The following is a 22,062-nucleotide window of genomic DNA, read 5'->3' as shown; positions in this document are numbered from 1 at the left end:
GGGACTACCCTGAAACTCTGCTCCTTTTTATTCTGGTTAGTCCCAAGGCGGAAAAGTTCCCCAGCGCAGGAACACTGCCAGAACCTGCACTCTGACTAAAACCTACCCTCAAATGACATCCTTTGGGCTGTGTTATTCTCCAAAGGTCTGCAAAGACCCATCTGAGTGAGGTGTGCTTGAATTTAGCCCAGGATTGCCATTCCTGCTGCGTGGTCCCTGAAAATGACAATCATAGAATCATAGAATTGTTTTGGTTGGAAAGGACCTTTAAGATCATCAAGTCCAACCGTTAACCCAGCGCTGCCAAGTCCACCACTAAACCATGTCCCTAAGCAACACATCTACACATCTTTTAAATACCTCCAGGAATGGTGACTCCACCACTTCCCTGGGCAGCCTGTTCCAATGTTTGATAAGCCTTTCAGTGAAGAAATTTTTCCTGATATCCAATCTAAACCTCCCCTGGCACAACTTGAGGCCATTTCCTCTCATCCTATCACTTGTTACTTGGGAGAAGAGACTGACACCCACCTGGCTACAACCTCCTTTCAGGTAGTTGTAGAGAGCGATAAGGTCTCCCCTCAGCCTCCTTTTCTCCAGGCTAAACAACCCCAGTTCCCCCAGCTGCTCCTCATGAGACTTGTGCTCTAGCATGTTCTAGACAACGTTCCCCCCCAGCTCCGGGAGATGTGTGTAGGGGCATGACGCTCCGGAGGCCTAAGACAACAGGATGATTCGAAGGTTTGGAAGGACAAGCGGAGCGAGGCCGCCTGCCCGCGCTCGGGGCTCAGAAAGCGCAGTCAGAAATGTCCGTGCATCCCCCGCCGCGTCACCCGTTCCTTCCCTTGGCCTTTGCGGCTCTGCTGGGTGGGATCCTCCCCCCCTCCGAAAGCTTTTGGGAGACCCAGGCTCCGGGGAGCGGCCAGGAACCGCGCCCGCGTCCGCCCCGGCCGGGAGCGCCGGCGGGGCCGGGAGCAGCGGCGGGGCCCGAGAGCGCTCCCCGCCGCCCCCCCGCCGGCACAGCCCCGTGGCTCCGGAACCGGCGGCCATGGGCAGCGGCAGCAGCCGGCGGCGGGGCGCGGCGGCGGCGGCGGGGGGCGAAGCGGTGCCCGCGGGACGGGCGGCGGCGGCGAACCGGGAGCTGCTGGAGACGGTGCTGGCCGAGTGCGAGGAGGCGGCGGCGCCGCCCGCCCCCGGCCGCCGAGCCCCGGCCGCCGGCGGCACCCCCCCGCCCCGGGACGGCGGGCGCTGCGGGTGGGCGGCGGCGGGAGGCGGCGGAGGGGCCCCCCCCCAGCAGGCGGTAAGTGCCCGCCACGGCCCCGGCCGGGACCCCGCGGCTTCCTTAAAGCTTCTTCACTGAAAAATTTCTTCACGGAAAGGGTTGTCAGGCAGTGGCACAGGCTGCCCAGGGCAGTGGTGGAGTCACCATCCCTGGAGGGATTTAAAAGACGAGTAGATGTGGTGCTCAGGGACATGGTTTAGTGGTGGACTTGGCAGCGCTGGGTTAATGGTTGGACTTAATGATCTTAAAGGTCCTTTCCAACCAAAACGATTCTGTGATTCTGTGAAATACAAATGGCTTTAAATTCTTTTCAGCTTCGCTGCTGCTCTTTGCTTTTCCTCTCTCGGGTTCATCGTCCCGAAAAGGGTCGTCCCATTCTCCAGTTCTCCTGCGCTACTGAAAGTTTCTGTTCCAGCCGTATGGAAACAGCTCGGCTTTATAAAGAGCGGCTCACGCTTTTCCCTTGGTCAGGCTTGTCCACAGAAGTTTTAAAATGTGGCCGTAAAGCTGCCATTTACCGTTTGCCGATCAGCTGCAACTGCAGTCTGGCTCTTCCTAGAGAAGCATTTGAGTCCCTTTCTGTTTAACAAATAGTGGGTTTGCCTCTGAGGGAGATCAGATTTATCTTTTTTTTTTTTTTTCCTATCCAAAAATAACAGCAGCATCTATATCATCCGGTGACGAGGCCAAAAATCACCAGCTTCTTTCATCTTAGCTCGGCTTTGGAAGTTGCGTGCTGTTTGTTAGGTAAACGCTGCTCCACGCAGACGCACAGAAGTCGTCAGACTAAAGTAATAGATTTAAAAATAAAAAGGAATATTTAGGACCCAGGACTTTCTGGCTTGCGTGCCTCAGTTTTGCTCTTTAGAAGTGTATCGTTTCCATTGCCAAACTGCATGTCCATGAGATACAGATAACTTCAACACAAGATAATTTTGCTATTAGGAAACTTGGCAGAGTTCAGTATGAGAATCCTTTTTTTAGACAAGTTTTAAAGAAAACCCTCAAAGAAAGTAAGATTTGGAAATGGAAAAAACATAGAGAGATCTTGTCTTGTCATATTTTTGCCTTGCTCTTTTAACTCCAAACCCTCCTGCAGTATGAACGGGAGCTCAGTCAAGCACTGCTTTCCCCTCTGAGTGTCTCGCTGATAAGCAGTCCTCCTGCCTTCCCCCATTTAATAATTATGGGAATAGAGGCTGCTGGTGTCCATTTTCCCTCTGTCTCCACGTGTGAATATTGTGGATGGATCTTTAAAAATAATAATTATATTGATCATGAATTTTCCTGTGGTATTCCTAAAGTGGTATTTTAATTCTGTTCTGAAGTGATGTATATTCTGAGTAATTATGTATCAGAAAGGCAATGGAGCTGCCCTCATCTACAAAAATCAGTAGAGAGACAGTATGCCATGGCAGTAGATACTAGTGAACTAATGACAAGGGGCAAACCAGAAAGGATGAAGAATTTAAAAGATGTGACCCCTGGGGTGGCATGGGGGGTCACCGTGCCTAGCTCCGTGCTGCAGACCTCCTCCTCTGGCAGAAATGATGGTGAGGAACCCACAGCATTGCCTTGGCCGCCCTGGATTGCGGTCACACCCAGTGCAAACCCAGGGTGGGAACACCATCAAGCCTTGCGGCACAGAGGTGTCCATGAGGGCCCTCAAAATTCAGCCTGAAGCAGGCGTGTGGGGCCTCTGTCACCCAGTACGGCCAAGTGGGTGCAGCACGCAGCTATGCCACCTGTGAGGTGACGGTGATGCCCAAGCATCTTGTGTGTTTCCTCGTCCAGCTGCTGCTGGTGCCTCTCGTTTGGGAAGGAAGTTCACATCTCTGGTTGCACCCAGACAGGTTGTTTGAAAGACAGCAAAGAATTACCAGTGTATTTCAAAGATATAAAAGACACACAAGAGAAGTCTTAGATATTTTCAGGGGAAACCTGAAGGTCTTCTTGGTAGCACTTTCTTTACTTGAACCTGAGGTGGCCATAATCCTGATGAGACAGCAGTCATGGGCTTACCCTTCTGACTCCTCAAGGCCTAAAAAGTCACTAGCCTGAGAGAAGGAAGGAGGAAAGTATTTGCAGCACCGAATTTTGCTTGTTTACTGGATGCAATTTAGTCTTTTAGGTCGTTGTACACACTGCAGTGCCACCCTTCCTTCCAAAGACACTGGTGTAAGAGGTTTCTGGAAAGGGATAACAGCTTCATTGCATCATAGTTCCTTGCTAGAAATTTTGATGGCAATTTTTCTCGGTCTTGCCAGCTTCTCAGACAGGCATTTGTAATTTCTGTCTTATGGTGGGAAATTCCTTGCTTTGCCCTGCAAGTGCGGTGGCAGCTCTCCGTGGAAACCAGGGGAGAGGCCACAGCCTCAGGCATTTCCCAACTGGTTTCCTGAAATGGAAAAATCAGGCCGACATGTTAGTGTCTTGCTTTTAACAGCTTCTTCCACGGCGCCATCACTCCTCCTGACTGGAGCTGGGGTGTGATTACAATCAGCCCATCACCCCAGCCGCAGCACAGGAATAACACAGGTAGCGGGTGTACTAGCTGTCTTCTAGAGGGACAATCATGTACTTTCAAAGTCTTCAAAGCTCTGCCTGTTTTTTTTTAGCCAGATAAATGTGCTTTCTGCAGATTGATGTGGCGCAGCATCGGCTCAGGGGTGGCTGGTCCCAGCTGCAAACATGTAGGGGTCCTGTGGGGACATTTAGTGTCACACCCCATTAGTTTCTTCTAGGAACTCAAGTTTATTTTCCTACTCTTGTTAAAATATGCTTCCCCCAACAGAAATTTAATCTTTCTAATGCAGTGCTGTTAGCAATTTGTTTCAGCATTTTCTTCCTGTTTGTATTAACAGTCAAAAATGCCCTCGAGTCAAGACGTTCTCCCACGGTTGTGCAGGTAGCCGTGCTCCATTGGCCAGGGCGCTTCAGAAAAGGTCTTTTCCAGATGAACATCTGGGACTCCTTGAACTCCAAGCAGCTAAGGGAAGCAGCTAAGGGAAAAGTCCAAAGTCAGATTATTTCAGATTCTGCAGTTCATGTCCAGGTGTGGTTCTGGAGGTTGCTGAGCGAAAGTTTTCCCTCTTTTTCACTTTATCTTGTATTTTTAAAAGCACCTGAAGTGTCCGCAGAGCCCAGCGAGCAGCGAGCTGTGCTGTCCCCTCAGACAGTGTCACCCTCACAGCAGAGCTGTGTTGCAGCTGGACTCAGAAAACTGCTCACTAGGTATTTTTTTCCTCAACATCACTCAGCGGAGCACGGGTCCCTTTTACCCTGAAACCGTTCCTGATCTAAAAACTGAGCATGGGGCATGTGCAGAATAGCTGGGAGCTGGTGTTTTAGTTGGCAGGAGAGGAGAAGCGTGGAAACTCTCCACATCCCTGCCCACTTCCCATCCACCGCCTGTTCCCAATTCCTTCACTGGCCAGAGGATGTTGCTGCAGACCGGAGCAAGGCTGGGAGTGCTTTGCCTGGGGTGCAGCTGAGGCTTTATGTCCTGTTTAGGTTATACATCACAGTACACATTAGGTAAACTAGATTTTTTTTTGCCAGTGATAATTCTGGCTGTGGGTTTATGAGAGGCTGTTTTCAGCAGTGGTGACTGGCTTAGCCACCCACATCTTTTGCTGGCGTCGCTGGAGGGTGCTGCCCTTCTGCTGTACCAGCTCAGCCATCCGCAGCTGTGCTGCAAACAGCATCTGCGCCACGCTCTGGCTGACATGGCCTCCCTCCCTGCCAAGGGTGGGGAATTTTCATTTCCCCTGGTCCAGTTCACAGGGTGTTTGTGAGGAGGGATTTGGGAGCAGCAGAGGCAGGGAAGGAGGCACTGGCTTACATCCTGCAGAAAAGCTGCGCTGTGAAACCACAGCCCAGCAGAGCAGCACTGGCAGGGGACCACACTGCTCCCATGTCAATGTTTTAGGTGACTCAGTCGCTCTCTAGGCTCCCTTGTACGTGACGGGACCAGTCAGGGTCTGTATCTCTGCCATATCTCAGGGCTATATCTGTGCTGGTAAACTATACCATAGCAGCTGCCATTGGACCGTGATGGTCTGCCCCGCTGAGCTGCTAGGATGGTCCCTGGCATGATTTTGGCCTGGGCCAACTTGCAGTCTCCCAAATAACGCTTGGGCATGGTTCAGGGGCGAGCACAGGGACTATCCCCAAGAGGCAGCTTGAATTCGACCACCTGGTTTTGGAGACGATGAGGTTGAGACTATAGTTGAGACTGTAGTTGGGCTGTTTCAACGCAGCTCGGGGACAGCTCAGAGCCCCCGAAGATGCACGGCTCCAGGTCACCCCACGGGTCCCAGGGGAGGGTGTTCGCACCCAGCTCACCCACAGCTGCTAGAGCTGGCAGAGGGAGAAGGCAGGGAGCCAAGGGGGTAAGGGCTGTCAGGATGGGTGAGGAACACCAGCCACAGCTCACATTGGGCTGGGAGGAGTGGGAAGCTGCACCCCGAGAGTGCTGGTTTATCCATGCAGGGGAGAGAAACAGCTCCTGCTCCCAGCTCTCTGCTCCGCCTTGCTCCCAGGAGCCGCTGCCCTAACATAAAGGACGACTGAACTGTGCGTGCAACGGCTGTAAAACCACTCCACATCTCGTTACGTTAAATTAAACCCGAGTACATGCTGAGTGAGCTTAATATCCAAGCCTTTACACCTGGGAAGGTGGCGTGTGGGGCAACGCGGGGCTTTGTAGCACAACAGACCCCAGGATGAGATGCCTACACTGGGAACAGGGTGGAAAACAAGGAGACACGCTGCAGTCTGGATGAGTAATAAAAAGACGACTGCAAGCTGCAGAAAGGAGAAGCTGACTTCATTTATCTCTTAGCAGGGCACAGGCCAACCAGGCCAGCAATTACCCACTTAGCTGCAGGATAGGAACCCATAATATTAAAGTGTCACGACGTGCGCATCATCTTAACCCACATTAAGGGCTAATACTAATTATCGGCTGAATTTGCAACACACACGTTACAGCAACGCCGAGGGGGCTGGGCGGGGTCAGTTTTTGTGATGTCTCACTGCCTGCGCCAGCTCCTGCTCCGCGTCCTGCCCGGCGCATGGTGTCACTCGGGCATCGCGAAGCCACGCACCGCTCGCCCGGATGGATCGGGAGCGGCTCCCAAAGCACCGAGGCTCTGACAGAGGTGGAAAGGCAGAGGCTGGAGGTGTTTTCACTCCCACCCCCCCCAGTTTTTCCTGATGCATCACATTAAGTGTTGGTAGAGATCTACCTGTGCCAATGCCGAATGCTCTTGGGAAATCAGCGTTGCTGCTGACAGATCCCTTGGAGAAGGTGGGAGATGATTTTGCACAGAGAAGCAGATTTTGCTAACCAGAGCTGCTCTGTCCTGATGACTAATTAATTCTGTCTTCCACCCACACAACACGTATAGCTCGTAACATGGAGGAGTCAGCCACAAGGGAAGAAAGAGACAACCTACTATACAAGTCAAACCCCTCCCTAAACTGATCCAAACCCACCCTTTGCCCAGAAGTGTTGTAAGCCGGATTCTCACTGTGGGAAGAGCAGCATCAAAGCACTCCTGGGGAACTGTATTCCCCTTGGTGCCGAGGATGTAGGATGTTCTTCGCCTGGTGGAAGGGAACCAGGGTGGCAGCAGTAGCCTGGTGGGTGATGGCAATTGCGAGGACGAGGGGCTGCGAGTGGGGTGTGCTCTCAGGAGGCATCAGCCCTCGGAGGTCAGCATGGCACCCTCCTGGCACTGCCACTTGCTCTTGTCTCCTGTGGGACATTGCCAAGAAACGATGCTAAATAACCAGGCGGGAACTCTCTTCTTCACTGTCAGCTTTCTCACATAGCCTCATCTCCACTTGGACCCAGGAACTGTTTCTAGAACAGTTCAGGCTCTTCCAGAGGAAACAAAGTGTTGCCAAAGAGCAGGGGCTTTTCTGCAAGGAGGTGGACTGCCTTTGGAAAGGTGTCAAAGATGTTACAGGTCTTTCGTAGAGATTTAGTTTGTAATTTTAAGCAAGCAGCTAGGACATGAAAGACTGTGGATAGCAGACACCTTTCCCTGCTCCAGAAATGGAAGCTACTTAGGGCTCAACTGGAAGAGGTGTTGACCCAGGGCTGTGAGAGAGGTGTCTTTGCTGCAGCCCCCCTTACCTGCTCAAGCACAGGAGCCATAGGTGACCACGGCAGCACAAAGCCCACCCAAGAAGCAAGGAAGAGCCCAACCGTTTGCTGACAAGCACCTACCTGCCGAGCAGTGTCTGAGACTGCTGTGTTCAAACCTGAGCTCCTCTCCTTCTGCATGAAAAGCAGCTAAGGAACAAGCATAATGAAAACATCGCCTCTCAAATTAAAATCAGGTGCCACACAATAATGGCAGACACACAGGTGGACATTTCTATCCAGCAGACAGCACATACAAGCCTGACTGATACCAATTGATTTAAATCAGTGCAAAACTTTGCATAAAGCCATCATTCCTGTACCAGCGTTGCCTGCGTAGGGATATCTCCCCTCCATAGCTCCCACACTTACCAGCACAAGTCCCATGCACTGCTGGGCCTTGAGGCAGCACAGGTTTAAGCTAGCTAAAGACTAGATACATGATCTTACTGAGGAATCACTCGATCCCATCCAGCCCTGCAGAAACACGGCACAGCTGGCGTAGAGGCAATGGCTCCGAACTGCAAGCTGTTCCCCTACACTGCTCCCTGCTGCCTTTGCTTGCCTTTTTTTTTTGTACAGAAAAATCTTTTCCTCTTTCCCACACTGATGAAACAACTTTTAATTTCTACTGTCTGGGTAGCCAAGTCCTCATTTTGGTTCCGCCCATTTAACATCTGTTAATGTCATTGTGAGATTCAGGATAACTTGTATGAATCAGGCCCACCAGCTTCAGGACTGCAGCTCAGAAAAAATAATGGTAAGTCAAAAGGGGTCTAGTTTTGTGCAAAGGGACAGCCCTTGTCCCTGTCCCCCTCCTTGTCCCCATGAAGTACGGTAAAGAAATGGAAAAAAGATCAAAGTTATATTCTTCTTAGTAGCACCCGGCTGCAGAGGGTTAATTTTATTAAACAGACACAGGATCCCATCATCTTCCCATTTTAAACGCCATTAGGTTTGGCTTCGGTTGCCCCCCAGTGTCTCTTCGGAAACCAGTGGGCTTCCAGGGTGGGGAAGGTGGATGTTTCACTCCAGATGGATCATTTCAGGGAAACAGCTTTGTCAGGTGAAAAGAATTGGGTCCGTGTTGCTGTAACTTCCTTCCTTAGCAGGTATTTTCATACTGCTACCTGTCAGCTGGCAGGGCAGTGCGTATTCATGGGAAACTGGGAGGTTTAATGAGTTAATGTTCAGTGATATCAGTTCCGTAACCTGCAGCCACCCAGTTGCCCTGAACACTGAAAAGAGCTAGCAGGACAGTGGTTAGTAAAGGGAACTCTCTTGTACCTGTATTGTCCCCACAGAGGTTGTTTGGGGGTTTAAAGCAGGGCAGACGTGGCCCACTACAGACAGAGACAGGTTTCATAGAAATAAGAAATGGTTTGGGTTGGAAGGGACTTTTGAAGATCATCTAGTCCAAACCCCTTGCCATGGACAGGGACATCTTTCACTAGATGATGCTGCTCAGAGCCCCATCCAGCCTGGCCTTGAACACCTTCAGGCATCCACAACCTCTCTGGGCAACCAGCATCTCACCACCCTCATCATAAAAAACTTCTTCCTTGTGTTCACTCATTCAGTTTAAAACCATTGCCCCTTGTCCTGTCACTACAGGCCTTGGTAAAAAGTCTCTCTCCAGCTTTCTCATATGCCCCCTTTATATACTGAAAGGTTGCAATAAAGTCTCCCTGGCACCTTCTCTTCTCCAGGCTGAACAACCCCAGCTCTCTCAGCCTTTCTCCATAGGAGAGGTGCTCTAGCCCTCTGATCAATTCCATGGTCCCCCTCCAACAGGTCCATCACTTCCCTTGACTTTAAAGTGTTGTAACTGAAATGCATTCCTTTTCTTCTTTCCCAGGCTCTGTCAACCAGAAGCCCACCAAGCCCAGAGGATGACACTGCCAACCATCAGTGAGTACCCTCTCCTTTTATTTTATCTTCAGGGGGGAAAAGCAGCTGGAAGGAAGGGACCATAAAGGGGTAAGCTATTCCTGCATGCCTCCTGTGGTGCGAAAGAGAGATGGGAGTGGTGTCAAATGGTTTACAGCCCTAAATATTCTGCCCTCTACCTATTTGCCAATTAAAAAAATCCAGGACCTGTGCTGAAAAGATCCAGGCTCCAGCTCAGGTACGGTATAGAGATTTGTTCCTGGTCATGAGCAATACAGAATTTAGGATGTCCACATGTCACAGAGGCATCTTGAAGGAGCTTGCGAAAAGCTGGGGAGGAGTGCTCCAACAAGTAGCTCAGGCCCTGGCTCACCCACAGGTCATCTGTGGGCTCTGCAGCATGTAGAAAAGGAGGATAACTCTTGGCTCCCCAGGAATCATAAGAGAAAACCCATGAGACACTCCCATGCTACACCAGTTAGAGACATGAGCGTCCCTCAGGGACAGGGGAATGGTGGGGACCTAGTGCACTGTGTGTCAAACAAAAGAAATCTGAAATCTTCCTTCCACAAGCAAAAGCTACCAGGCTGACTGTGCCTCTGAGCCTGCCTGCACCAAGAGCGATGGGAACAGTTTGATGTACATGTTAAAGAAACCCAGATTAAATGAAAAGGCTTGAAAAAACATCTTAAAATATCATCTCCTTACGCTAAAGAGTGACTCTCTTCAACGTTAAGCTCTGACAGTCATCCAGTCCCTCTGCTCCTGCAGCACTCGAGAGCAGACTAAGCTGCAGAACCTGGCCGTTGAGCTGTGTGACCTATTAATGCCAAGCAGCGCTGGTGGATGCGACACGAGAGCCCAGGCGCCAGCCACCATCCTCCCTCCTCCTTTCCCTCCCAGCTGGCAGGGAGCTCGCCTGGAGAGGTTGCTGGTTTCAGGAGTGCTCGGGAAACACAGAATCACAGAATGGTTGGGGTTGGAAGGGACTTCTGGAGATCATCTAGTCCAACCCCCTGCCAAAGCAGGTTCACCTACAGCAGGTTGCACAGGGTCGCGTCCAGGCGGGTTTTGAATATCTCCAGAGGAGGAGACTCCACAACCTCCCTGGGCAGCTTGTTCCCAGCTTTCCCAACAGCAAGGCTCGTATGGGTGCTCACGGGGACCGTAACCTCTCTTGGGCTCTCCAGCATCCTTGATGGGCCTTGGGCTACGATGGCAACTGAGCAGTTTCCTCTGGGGGTGCACACCCAGCCCTGCCACAGTCCCCCACCGAGCTCCCCAGCCCCAGGCTCTCACTGGTCCCTCTTATAGAATCATAGAATGGCTTGGGTTGGAAGGGACCTTAAAGATCATCTAGTTCCAACCCCCCTGCCATGGGCAGGGACACTCTTGTCCCCTGCCAGTGCTTTCCTTCTCCCTCCCTCTTTGAAACACAAAGGGAAGACTTGAGACAGCAGAAACTAGTTTCTGATCTGGGATGACGGAGCAGGAGCTTCTTTTCATTTAGATAACATTTACTTTACAGCCGCTGCAGAGCCCCTTAGCGCAGCTCGTGTGTGAAGTGCCTGTACTGCCCGTGAAAAGCAGGGCTGCAATTTCTGCTGGCAAGAGCTGCATGCAAACATTTTTTTTTAAATTGTCCAGCACCCAGCAAAACTGCATTCTGAAGAAATCAAATCAAATCAAATCAGGCCCCAGAAACAGCAGCTGATGTGCGTAGGTGTCTCATCCTTCACCTTTCTGCGGCTAGAATTATTCTAGATAAACACTCACGTTACAAGCAGCAAAAATCAGCCTCGTTGCTGACTGAAGAAATTCCCATAAAGCCAGTTAAAGAAGAAATAAATGTCAAGCAAGGAGAAAAAAAAACTAGATATGGAGACGTAACACTATCTGCCAAGAGAGCAGGCACGTGAGAGAGATGCTGTAGGTGTGCACCTCCTGTGCTGCAAATATTCCTTATGTGTGACACCACGTAAGTGTCTAAACCAGGCCCTAATAAATACCTTCGATGCGCATGTGAACACAGCTGGATGAATTCCTGATCGTGCTGTGTTACCTCTCTTTCCCCCCGCAATTCTTTTGTGAACCGCTCTTCAGCATCAGGTCAGGTACGGGCGGGGTGGCACAGCCCGGGAACGCCGCGATGACCGTGTAATTGCTGCCCAGGCTCCTGTCACTGGCGGAGTTACCGGGGTGTTGTTTTGACCCATTTTTCAGCTGCAAAGTCTTGCAGAAGGCATGTTAATGATTAACCCTGGACTTTCCCATCCTGAGCAAAACGACAATAAACAGTGGCCTAGATTCACCCCAACCTAATTTTCAGCCACTGAACTCAGGTTTCTACCTCGGAGCTTGTCACCCTCGTCACTCATCAGGGGCATCATTGTCACCAGAGCCTGCAGGCAGCTCTCCCCCACACCAGGCAGCTGCCTGACCCCAGGGACATGGCACTGCCAGCCATCCCCACTGCTGGGATCTTGCTCAAAGGTGCTTTTGCTCGCTTTTGGTCTAATTATGCCCTTTGCATTCCCTTCTCCTCACTGCATAGTTCATTGTCTTCCCATTTAAAAGAAAAATAAATTCTTCCTTCCCTTAATAATCTGTAAACACAGAGAGGCCTTTAGCTGAATTGGAGCACAGTTCTTGCTTTCCTCTTTCCTAAATTGCTTTGCTTTAGCCCCTTAAATCACTTTTATTGCTGCCTTCTAAACTCCCTCCAAGCTGTTAATAACTTTTTAGCAATGAGATCCCCAGAAATCCGCACAGAAATCTTGATGGAGTTGCATTGGCCTTTTTTACTTTGCTGTCATGCCATGCTGTAAATTCCCCTCTTCAGCTAGCTCTTTCCCTCTCAGCATTGCTCCTTTCCAGGTTTCTCTCTTCCCCAGAACATCTGGGGTCTGCAAAATTTCCCCCTCAGCGTATTGACATGTTATTTTCAGAACTGGAAAGTCTAACAGCCCTCAACTGGATTTGACATGATTGCAAGCCCTGACCTGCAGCCCTGGCTGTGTGTGGACAAGAGCAGCAAGGGGCCTCCTCTCCTGCTGGAGCAGCCAGAGGGGCAGAGGAGTAGGCTTGTGGTCCACCAGCTCTGTCCTGCCCACCTCCTGCGCTTGGGATTTCCCTGCCACAGCCACTCACTGAATTCTGGGACCAGCAAAAATGGGACCAGCCAGTGGAGCTGCATCACTGAGATCAAGGTTCAGGCTGGGAGGGCCTCAGGAGGTCTCTAGTCCAGTCTCCTGCTCCAAGGTGGATCAGGTCAGACCGCTCAGGGCTTTGTCCCATCAGTTCTTGAAAGCCTCCAAGAATGGAGCCTGTTCCTCTGCTTGCTGTCCTCAGGGTGAAGTTTCTCCTTTTATCCACATGGAACCTCTCATTTTTTAATTTATTTCTGTTTTTCCGTATTAAATGATGCGGAACTTTGCCGCAACAACAGAGAGAAGGAACACGAGCAGCAACTTGCTCTTCCTTTGCTCTTGAAACAAACCCTCTCGATTCCTCTCAGTTCTGGGATGTGCGTGGCAGGTGAGGTTTGCTTTTGTCTTTTTAAACGCACATCAATGTTTCAATGAGTACCAGTTTTACCTGGAGATTTTCTCCCATGCTTGGAGGTCACAGTGCAAGGCAAAGAATCAGGAATAATTAACAGCGGGGAATTATGTAACCGCTAAGAGAAACAATGACTCTTCTGTGGGCCTGCAAGGGAGCTGCCAAGAGCTCTGCCTCTAATTCATCACGTAATATAAAATTAGTTTAAGGATTGTCACAGTGCAGAGTTTAAATCAATAAATCGTGTGTTTAAGTCAGATTTCTGCATTTCCTTCTCCCAGTTCTTGCTTTGTAGTTGCTGGCAGATGGTTCAAGCTCTCAGACTTGTAGCTTTCTTCCCAGCTCTCATTTACTGCGGTGGAAACTGGATTGCTCGCAGACCATCAGCAGAAGGGAAATGAATGTAAGGAATAAGCAGAAGAGTCCACTTGCTAAATCCCATTTGCTGCCAGTAGAACTGGCCATCAAGGGCATGGGGAAGCATAAACAAGTGTAGGACACCCACATGGCCCAGCCGCCATGCCAGCTGGTCAATCAGGTGGCTCCAGGAAAAACATCAAACTATTTCTGACGCGCAGGGGGCATGGTGTTAGAACAGCTAGGTCAGAGCAGCTGGGCTGGGCAGAGGCCTTTCTGACCTGGACAGATAAGAACAGAGGAGGGGTTGCATTGGTGCCGTTTGCTCCACAGCGACAGTGGCAGGACGCTGGCTGCTGCCTGTTTGAGGAACGTTGCGGGTGCTCCCTTGCCCAAGGAGAACAGTCCTTGACTGTCAAAGACAGCTGAGGGTTTATGAAAGCACCTCCCCTAGAAGGCAAAGTTTCCTTAGAAAAGCATTTCAGGGCTCTTTTCTTCCATTCTGGTTCTGCATTCATTTACCTGCTTTGGGGCAGCTCCTGAGATCTCATCTAATAAATAGGTCCTCAGTTTTTTTCACTAAAGGATGCTAATGACCAAATTCATCCCAGCTGCAAGACCAAGGATGAGAGAGATCTCATCCTTAGAGAAATTGTAAGTCAACAGATGCTAAATAACGAGTCTGGGACAGAGTTAAGAGCCATGGTGTTGGATATGAAAATATCTCCTCTTTGGCAGGCAGCCAACCACCACAGAAAACGATTTATTTCTTGCTTGTTTGTTTTACATCAGTGGATTGCCACAAAGTAAGCTCACCAATCTCAGTTGACATGGCATGACAGAGCACTTTACAGTTTGGATTTACCAACTCGAGTCTCCACTTAGCTCTGCACCTCACCATTACCTCCATTTCATGGAGCCATGTGCCCCAGCTTCCAGAGATGACTAACCTGATGGCCTGGGTCACCTGCCTCCTGGTTCCCTACAAGGTTAAGGAGGAGCGCTCGCTTGTGAGCTGCTGTCTCCTCTCTTGAGTCCTGGAGGGAAAGGTCAAGTAGACCTATTTGGTAGTGTGAGCTACAGTGGTCAAAGCTTGCACAGAAGACTTTTCACTGTTTTCCCTCAGGCAAGTAGGGACAGATTTCCCTTGTACCCAACATAAACCACCTCCGATAATACCAATAAAACCCATACAACTTCCCTTTGAATCGTACATCGGCTCCCACTCGTGGGAGAGTTGTGCTGATGTGAAAATAAATAAAAGCCATAAGAGCAGTTTGAGGTAGGTGCGTTCATATTTTGGTTGAAACTCAAATCCCTTACAGATACAAAAGAAAAACTCTTTCTGCACAGAACCTTAAAACTAGTAACTAGGGTAAAGGTTATGCAGTGCCTTAACCAGGCCTTGAACCTAACTCACCAAAAGGTTATGGGAGTTTGATCTGGAACATTGTAAAGACTGTACTGTAATGAACTCACAGTCTAAAATAGATGCCAAGTGGTAGCAAATGTCAGCAAGCGATGCCCCTGTGGGGTATGGAAACTAGACGTGACAGAGTATCTGTGTCTCAGAAAGCCACACGCAGCTCCATCTTTCCATTCACAAAAAAAATGAAGTAAAGGTTGTCTTCTGTCTTCAGAGCTTGATTCTCTCTCGTAACACCAATAACTCGTTCCCTTCCCTAGCAGGTGCCCACAAAGGAACAGCAAGAAGCCGGTGGGGCAGTCCACAATTTCATATGATTACTCGGAGGAGGAGCTCATGGCAAGCATCGAGAGGGAGTACTGCCGCTGAACCCAACCCCACGCCACGAGAACTTCAAGCACATTACTGGAAGCCCAGCTGGAGCAAAACTGCTGCTGACAAAATAACCCCTTGCACAGCGAGACGGCATGGGAGAGGTGGGTGGCAAAGGGAGGTGGAGCATGAGAGGCAGGGTGGCTGCTTAGGAAGCATGGAGGAGAAAGCCCTCCTGACCACTTCTGAGTGACAGCGTGAAGATCATCACCAACTGCTGATTTCTGATCGGTGCCGCTGGAAGAGGGACCAATTCATCTTGTGAATCAATATCTAGAAGCTCATTTCTAAATGGTATTTACAAATGAAGATGTACTAGAATTGAAGTGTCATACTAGAAGTGTTGAGACATGGTGCTTTGAAAGAAGATCTTGTTTTATCTTAGCAGGGAAAAAAAATGAAGCAAAATCATTTGGTTCAGATCTCACTTAAGGGGGTGTTACATGAAATTCCTGTTCCTGCCACTTAAAACAGGCCAAATTCAGTCTTTGCACTGTGCAAGCCTCTGGTCCAGGTCTGAATTTGGCACTGTCTCTTCGAACGTGGTCTTCTCCCCAGCATGGGATGTAAGGTGAAAAGACGAGTGAGCCCACCATCCAGTATGTACGCAACATCATTCCAGAGTTGAAATCCCATCGCTTAGGCAGACGAGGCTCCTGGGAGCCATCAGGGAGCACAGGATCTGTGCAATCCCTTCGGGGTGGGATTGGTGTGGTACCTGGAGCTCCTTGGTGTGGATCCTCCAGCAAAAGCAGGAGGCATGTCCCCAGTGCTGCCTCGCTGCGGCCAGCCATCATCCATCTTGAGAGGGACTTGCACGCTATTGTAGAGCAGCTGTTTGCGATCAGTTTTCAGAATTGTCCTGGCCTTCCTCTTTATTTCTTGTACGTAACCCAGAAGAAAAATCACTACATTTTACCATTAGCTGACTACAAAGTAAAAGAGAAAGTCAGCTCTCCAAAGAAAACCATATATTTTCAGTGCTCCCTGACAGGGAAGCCTGGTATTTTAGAGTTTCTGCCTTTATTTTATCTGCATCTTATTGTGTTATGAGTAGCTGCTTATTATCAGAAGTAGAAAAATACCTTATTTCTGTCTTCAGCTGAAGCATAAAAGATATCAGATGACATCTTCACATAGGCTGTATAAATGCAAGAGGAAACAGCAGGACACATCTTAAGATACTGTATTTTAACTTCTTTGTAATTCCTGGTATCTGTGAAACAGAAATAAATGCATCGGTACTCTGTGTAGCTCTCAGTAAAGGCATCAAATGTTGTTTTGAAAAAGGCTCTCCAGCTTACGTGGCAAATCGTCTTACGGTACCTGCAGAGACTAAGCGAAACGCATCCTTGGAGTATGGCAGGAGGGATGCCATGAGGCAGACACTAGATTACACACCTGGCACACATAGTCATGCTCCAGTTGTCTTTCGTACAGCAGCCGTCAGGAAGGCTGGCCATCATGCTCTGCCTGAAGGCTCAGGAGCTGCCAGGCAGCCCGCAGAGTTGGGCAGCAGAACGGGGGACAATCTCCCGCAAAGCTACACGAGCTTGGAGGCAAGAGCTCGCAGCACGCCAGCCGGTGCGCTTTGACAGGATGAGAGGTAATGGTCTTAAACTGAAAGAGGGTGGATTTAGATTGGGCATAAGGAAGAAATCCTTTACTGTGAGGGTGGTGAGAGACCGGGACAGGTTGCCCAGAGAGGTGGTAGATGCCCCATGCCTGGAAGTGTTCAATGCCAGGTAGGATGAGGCTTTGAGCAATTGATCTAATGGATGATGTCCCTGCCCATGGTCATCTTTAAGGTCCCTTCCAACCCAAGGTGTCCCTGCCAAGGTCATCTTTAAGGTCCCTTCCAACCCAAATATTTTTTTGATTCTATGATTTTATGATACCTTGGTGGCCTAGAAGTAGAGAGCAGATGTCCTTGTGTAGCTTGGGGGAAGTTGGGTGGGCCCTCTGGAGCAAGGGCTCTCCAACCCTCCTGAAGAAAATCCAATTTTGAATGATAGCACATTATTTTTTGGCAGGAACAGTCATTTTTAGACCTACTAATGCTGCTGAGCTGTGGCAGGAACACAGTGTCAAGTGTCAGCAGGCAGATTTCCCAGAGGTTGTATTAGTTTTCAGTAGCTTTCAAAGATCTACTGGGGCGAGCAGAACATGCCTGTGGAGAGCAGGAAAAACACAGGAGACCTGCTGACTCCAGCACCATGGGTGACCATGGTACACCATACCCTGACTTGCTTTAATCAATGCACTGTTTTAGATTTCCCTTGAATTTGGATTTCATTCTTTTGGCCAGGAAACTCCTTGTGCTGATGTCCCCAGAGTCTCTGGCACATGTGGGGAGATGCTTCAAGGAGCTTGGTTGCAGCTCCTCCGTCACGTATTGCCATCCTTTTGGGTGGCCTCCAGTGACACAGCAAACCAGAAGGAAAGCCACGCTGCCGTCAGACCACGCTGCAACACCAGCAGACAGGGCACCATGGCAGCTGCCCCCGCACCAGGCAGAGCAGGCAGCTCAGGCAGGGACCGGGACTCTGCCTCCCCCCAGGGTCCCTCCACCTGTGCCCAGCCTCCACTCTGAGAGTTTCTCTCTCTGAGGCTGCATTTGATGACTGGTCCAGGTAACAGCTCTACAACACGTTTCAGGCTCTCCTAAAGGAAAACCTGAGTATTAATAATTTTACAGAAAGTGACTAATAAAAAAAAAATGTAAACTGAACATATTCTCGTTAGATTGCAAGAAATCTCTGTTGAGTGAACACAGCAAACCACTAAGCTTCTTTACAAAATTAGCTTATCAAATAGCCAAGGGACAGGCAGGTTTCTGCACCTGGACTAAAGGTGCAGTGGGTTTCACAGGTAACCTTTTCAGCACCACTAAGAGAAAAGGAGGAGCCGCAGGAACATGGGAAGGTGCAGAAGGGAGTGATGCAGCTGGGACAGTCACTGCATCAGGGAAAAGCTGGGAAAAAGATGTTTTGGGATGCAAAGAGAGGCCTCAGACTGTGCCATGGTCTTGCAGGCTTTCTCTGTGCTGTGAGACGATGCGTGCTCAGTGCTGTGCTCTGACCATAGAGCCAGCCGGCACAGAACCACTCGATCTTATTCTCACACCATCCAGAATGGGGTGGTGGTACCCACCCAGCTCCCCAGTCTGCCCAGGAATCGTCAGGGACTGCGCTTCTCCACCTGCGTCAAACTGCAGCCAGCAGTGTGCCAAAACCTGGGGGGTGGCCGTGGGGTTTGTGGCTAGGAAGGCACGATTGCACAGTTCAACTGCCTGGTCTCAGTGTAGGGATGCTAGATCCTTTGCAGGTAAAGTATTGAAGAAGTACCTGAGCCCAGACTAATTTCAAAAGAAACTTCTTGAATTAACTGCTCTTTAAAAAAAAAAAAAAAAAAAAAAAAGGACAGTTGCACAATGGAGACCACGCTGGCACACCTCAGGCAGTGAATGCTGACATCCCACCAGCTGAATTATTGGAAAGTTTATTTTCTTTTTGTTGTATTCCTCTATATCCATCATCAAATCACAACTGCTTGTAAGATGAAAAATTATTTGGCTCGCCAGTACTTCCTCCTGCCCCTAAAACAGTTCTGCTGGAGTTAAACAGGGTTCTGGGGAGTCTCTAGTTCATCATTTTAGAAACTATCCCCCTGTCCAATGCACACAGCATAAGCCAGAGCAGCTGAGCACAGCTTCTGAGCTAACGCTATGAATCCCCATTAATAAAACAGCAATAGGCCATGCGTATTAACCACATTACTACGTTATTCACTTAACAAAGACAAACGCTACACACCATGTTTTGCACCAGTCCAAAAGGAGTACAGGACCCTGGCTGGCCAGCTGGCTGTCCATACACACCTCCTATTACTACTATTTTTTAAGTGAGGCAAAACTGCAGTTGCTGAGAGGACTGAAGAGGGTCATATTTTCAGCTAATCATGAAAAATTACTCCTTAGTGCATGAACAGATATCGCCACTTCTGAGCTTAGTGACTTCCACAAGTTCTGGAGGTTTCTTACCTGGCCATGCAACAAGATTTTTTTAAATTACTCAACTCAAGATCTGAAAAAATGAAACTAATGAACTTGAAACTACAGAACCAGTTTGCACACTTACTCAGACTCTCGATTTCACACAAATATGGGTTTTTCATGTGCAAACAAAAGCTTTGAAATCTTTTTTTCCCTTTCTTTGTAGATGCCTTTTCTTTCTGGCAGCACTGCGATGGATGCTGCTTCTCTTCGCAGAGCTCTGCCTTTGGAGTAGCCCAGTTAGTGGGCAGAACTCTTTCCCAAAGAGCAGCTAAGAAAACAGATCAGTGAGGGAGTAGTTTTAGGAAGTCTTTTACCTGGTGTATAGCCATCCAGCGAAATCTCCTACAAGCTTCAAGAATTTGATCAAGAGCTGTAGGTAGACTTGAGTGAGGAAAAAGCTGTGACTTGATCCATGCTTTGGTGAGATGGCTGGAAAGAACGATGAAGAACAGCTAGTCACCATAACCATAGCTCCTCGGGACAGGAGGTCTTCATAGTCCACCTCCATCTCCGGGACCCTGAATGCTGGCCCTTTTGCCTAGTGTATGTGGGGGTGGCCCCTGTACGCATGTATCTACCAGCATCCCATTGCCAAGACCACAGCAGTTAACTTGGCAATAGTTTCCTGAAGTGTCACATCTAGCGCTTTGCTGTCATCTGCTCTTCTTCCCACCCTACATGCTTTTCTTCAGCCTCCTTTCTCTGAGGATCAAACCCCCACAAGCTTTCAGCCAAACTATTTCCACACGCTCACCCTAGAAGCTGAAACAGAGCTGCTGCCCCAGATGAGGTGCAGCCCTGGAGCTGTGCCACAGGAGCGTGGTGGAGCTCCCCACCACTCTTGGCAGGGGAGGTGCCAAGAGCTGCCTGGCACAGACTGCATCCACAACAGGTTGGATTTTTTTCCCCCACTCTGGACGCAGGACATGGCAATTATTTGCATAGGATGAAGTGGGTTTATCTGAACAACGATAAACAACAGAAGAGAAATTGAACTCTGAACTTGAGAGAGACTACAAGGGAGAAAGTCAGATCTAAAGTATTCTTCCCATGTAGGAAAAACTCTCTCAGGAAAAGGTATGCCCCAGCTTCCTCAAGTTTTCTGCACTGCAAGATGTGCCCATGGCCTTCTGCACACATCAGGATGTCAATGCCACCTGATTTCCTCCTCCTGCACTCAAGGACTGAAGCAGAGATTGGGGAAGACTGAATCTGACAGAGGACAAAACTAGTTTGGAAAGAAAATGCCTCAGTGCTAACATACTCGCTGCAAGGAAGGTAATCCCGTGGACCGCGTGGACTGCAAGCAGACACGGCTGAGGCTTTGAAGCATCCTCCTGAACCATCTTGCCATTTCCTTCGCCTGTAGGTTGCCAGGTTTTGAGTCACTATTTACTTTCTGCACACATGGAAGGAGTTTGCCTTTTCGTGGCCATAGCCTGCCTGCCTCAAGCTGCCTTGCCAGACATGAACGGAAGGTAAACAGGCAGATGGGCTCAGATTAAGCTTCCAAACCGGTTAGAAGATTTACCCCAGCAAATGAACTCAAGTCAGATGCAACCCTGAGGCAGGATTTAGCTCACAAGAGATAGCAGATGAAGTGCCACCTTCATCATTCACAGGATGCTGAGTGCAGCTTTCACAGCTGGAAGCGGCAAGTTAGTCAGAGCTGTAGCCTAAGGAGCGCATCGGGCATGCAACCACTCGGCAGCACAGGCCACCTCTGCCCACCCAGCACCGCAGCTGTGGAACGGATTCACGCTTCCAGTACCCTAACTGCAAGCAGATCGGTGCTCATTGTTTTGCGAGCAAGACGAGGCAAGCTGCCACTAGGCTGGATTTGGCTGTATAACCACATGCAGGAGAGCAATGCTGGTCTAACTGCAAAATGTAGCATTAAACCAACGGACATTTGAGCGCACATGCGTTTCTCTTTAGAAAAGTATTACTTTTCATGGATACAGAACGGCTGCAAGATAGAAAGACTTTTGCCCACGATGCCTGTGTTAGCCCAGCAGCTGGGAAGCCTTCCTCACGTGCGAGCTGTTTTCTCTCACAGGATGAAGCTGTTCCAGGCTCCAGCCCCATGGACATGTACCGAGTGCACCTCTGGGCTGCTCTAACAGCTCAGACCACAGCTCGGTTCTAAGGAAAAGCAGAAAGACAAGGACAGAACTGTGAAATCCATAGTCGCGTTTCATGTAAGCAAACCGAGGGAGACAATATAAAAATTGGCAAAAAAAATTACAGGTATTGTTTAGGATATGACCTGATGCTCAGAAAAATCTTCCTAAAAAACAGTAGTAGGAACAGACAGGCAGGACATCTTCCCCTGGGAGTCAAAAGCGTTCCGGAGACCTGCAGAGCCCAGGAGCTGAAGGGTTTGTCCTACTCTGCCAGAGCATTGATCCCTCAGTAAAGCCTTCCCTTCCAGTTGTTCTCCTGAGGGAGGAGCAGAATCATCCATGGGATCTTCTCTTTTCATCTTCTGCACACTTGCAAGAGCAGTGGGCTCTTCTGCAGACAAAGCCTTGAGTCACCCAGTTCACTCTCTGAGGGCTCTGACTGCAGAGATTGAGTCACCTCGCAGTGAAAAGCTGTGACAGAAAGCTGGTGGCACTACACCCTCTCCCCTCCTTCTCTTCCATTAAAACATGACCTGCTAGAAATAAACATTGCTGCAATTTGGGAACCGGTCAGAGGGAAAGAAACAGCAGAGATACTTAAAAATTTAAAGCAGTTGCTGCTGCTGTGACCATGGCTGGGACACCTCTTTCCCAGCTGAGACCCGGAGGCCTGCCAGAGCCACCTCCCCTCCAGAGCGCAGGTACACGGGAACGGGAAGAACTAGGGCAAATGCAGCCATCTTTTGAGTTCAGTTCTCATCTCTTCTTTATTTCCAGCACTCATGCCATGCACAGCTTGTGATGCTAACAGAGCAGCACTCAGACCGTCACCTT

General features: G+C 49.5%; 1 protein-coding gene across 1 annotated transcript; it reads left to right on the top strand.

Moving 5' to 3' along the window:
* Window positions 1-1,048: 1,048 nt before the first annotated feature.
* CYS1 (cystin 1) lies at window positions 1,049-16,334 on the top strand. Its single transcript, XM_068396550.1, has 3 exons — window positions 1,049-1,300; window positions 9,298-9,350; window positions 14,937-16,334. Exons 1-3 carry the CDS (start codon window positions 1,049-1,051, stop codon window positions 15,040-15,042), a joined length of 411 nt encoding a protein of 136 aa, XP_068252651.1. The 3' UTR covers window positions 15,043-16,334.
* Window positions 16,335-22,062: the final 5,728 nt, after the last annotated feature.

The sequence above is a fragment of the Nyctibius grandis genome, chromosome 1 (assembly GCF_013368605.1).
Source record: "Nyctibius grandis isolate bNycGra1 chromosome 1, bNycGra1.pri, whole genome shotgun sequence".
Taxonomy (NCBI): domain Eukaryota; kingdom Metazoa; phylum Chordata; class Aves; order Nyctibiiformes; family Nyctibiidae; genus Nyctibius; species Nyctibius grandis.
Note: the sequence above shows the minus strand (reverse complement) of the source record. Positions and strands in the feature narration are given on the sequence as shown.

What these genes read in the sequence shown, in the direction of transcription:
- CYS1 (XM_068396550.1), top strand. Translation starts at nt 1,049, where the DNA reads ATGGGCAGCGGCAGCAGCCGGCGGCGGGGCGCGGCGGCGGCGGCGGGG. An exon ending in GGGCCCCCCCCCAGCAGGCG is followed by an intron (nt 1,301 to 9,297) that starts GTAAGTGCCCGC and finishes CTTCTTTCCCAG; the next exon opens with GCTCTGTCAACCAGAAGCCC. An exon ending in GATGACACTGCCAACCATCA is followed by an intron (nt 9,351 to 14,936) that starts GTGAGTACCCTC and finishes CTTCCCTAGCAG; the next exon opens with GTGCCCACAAAGGAACAGCA.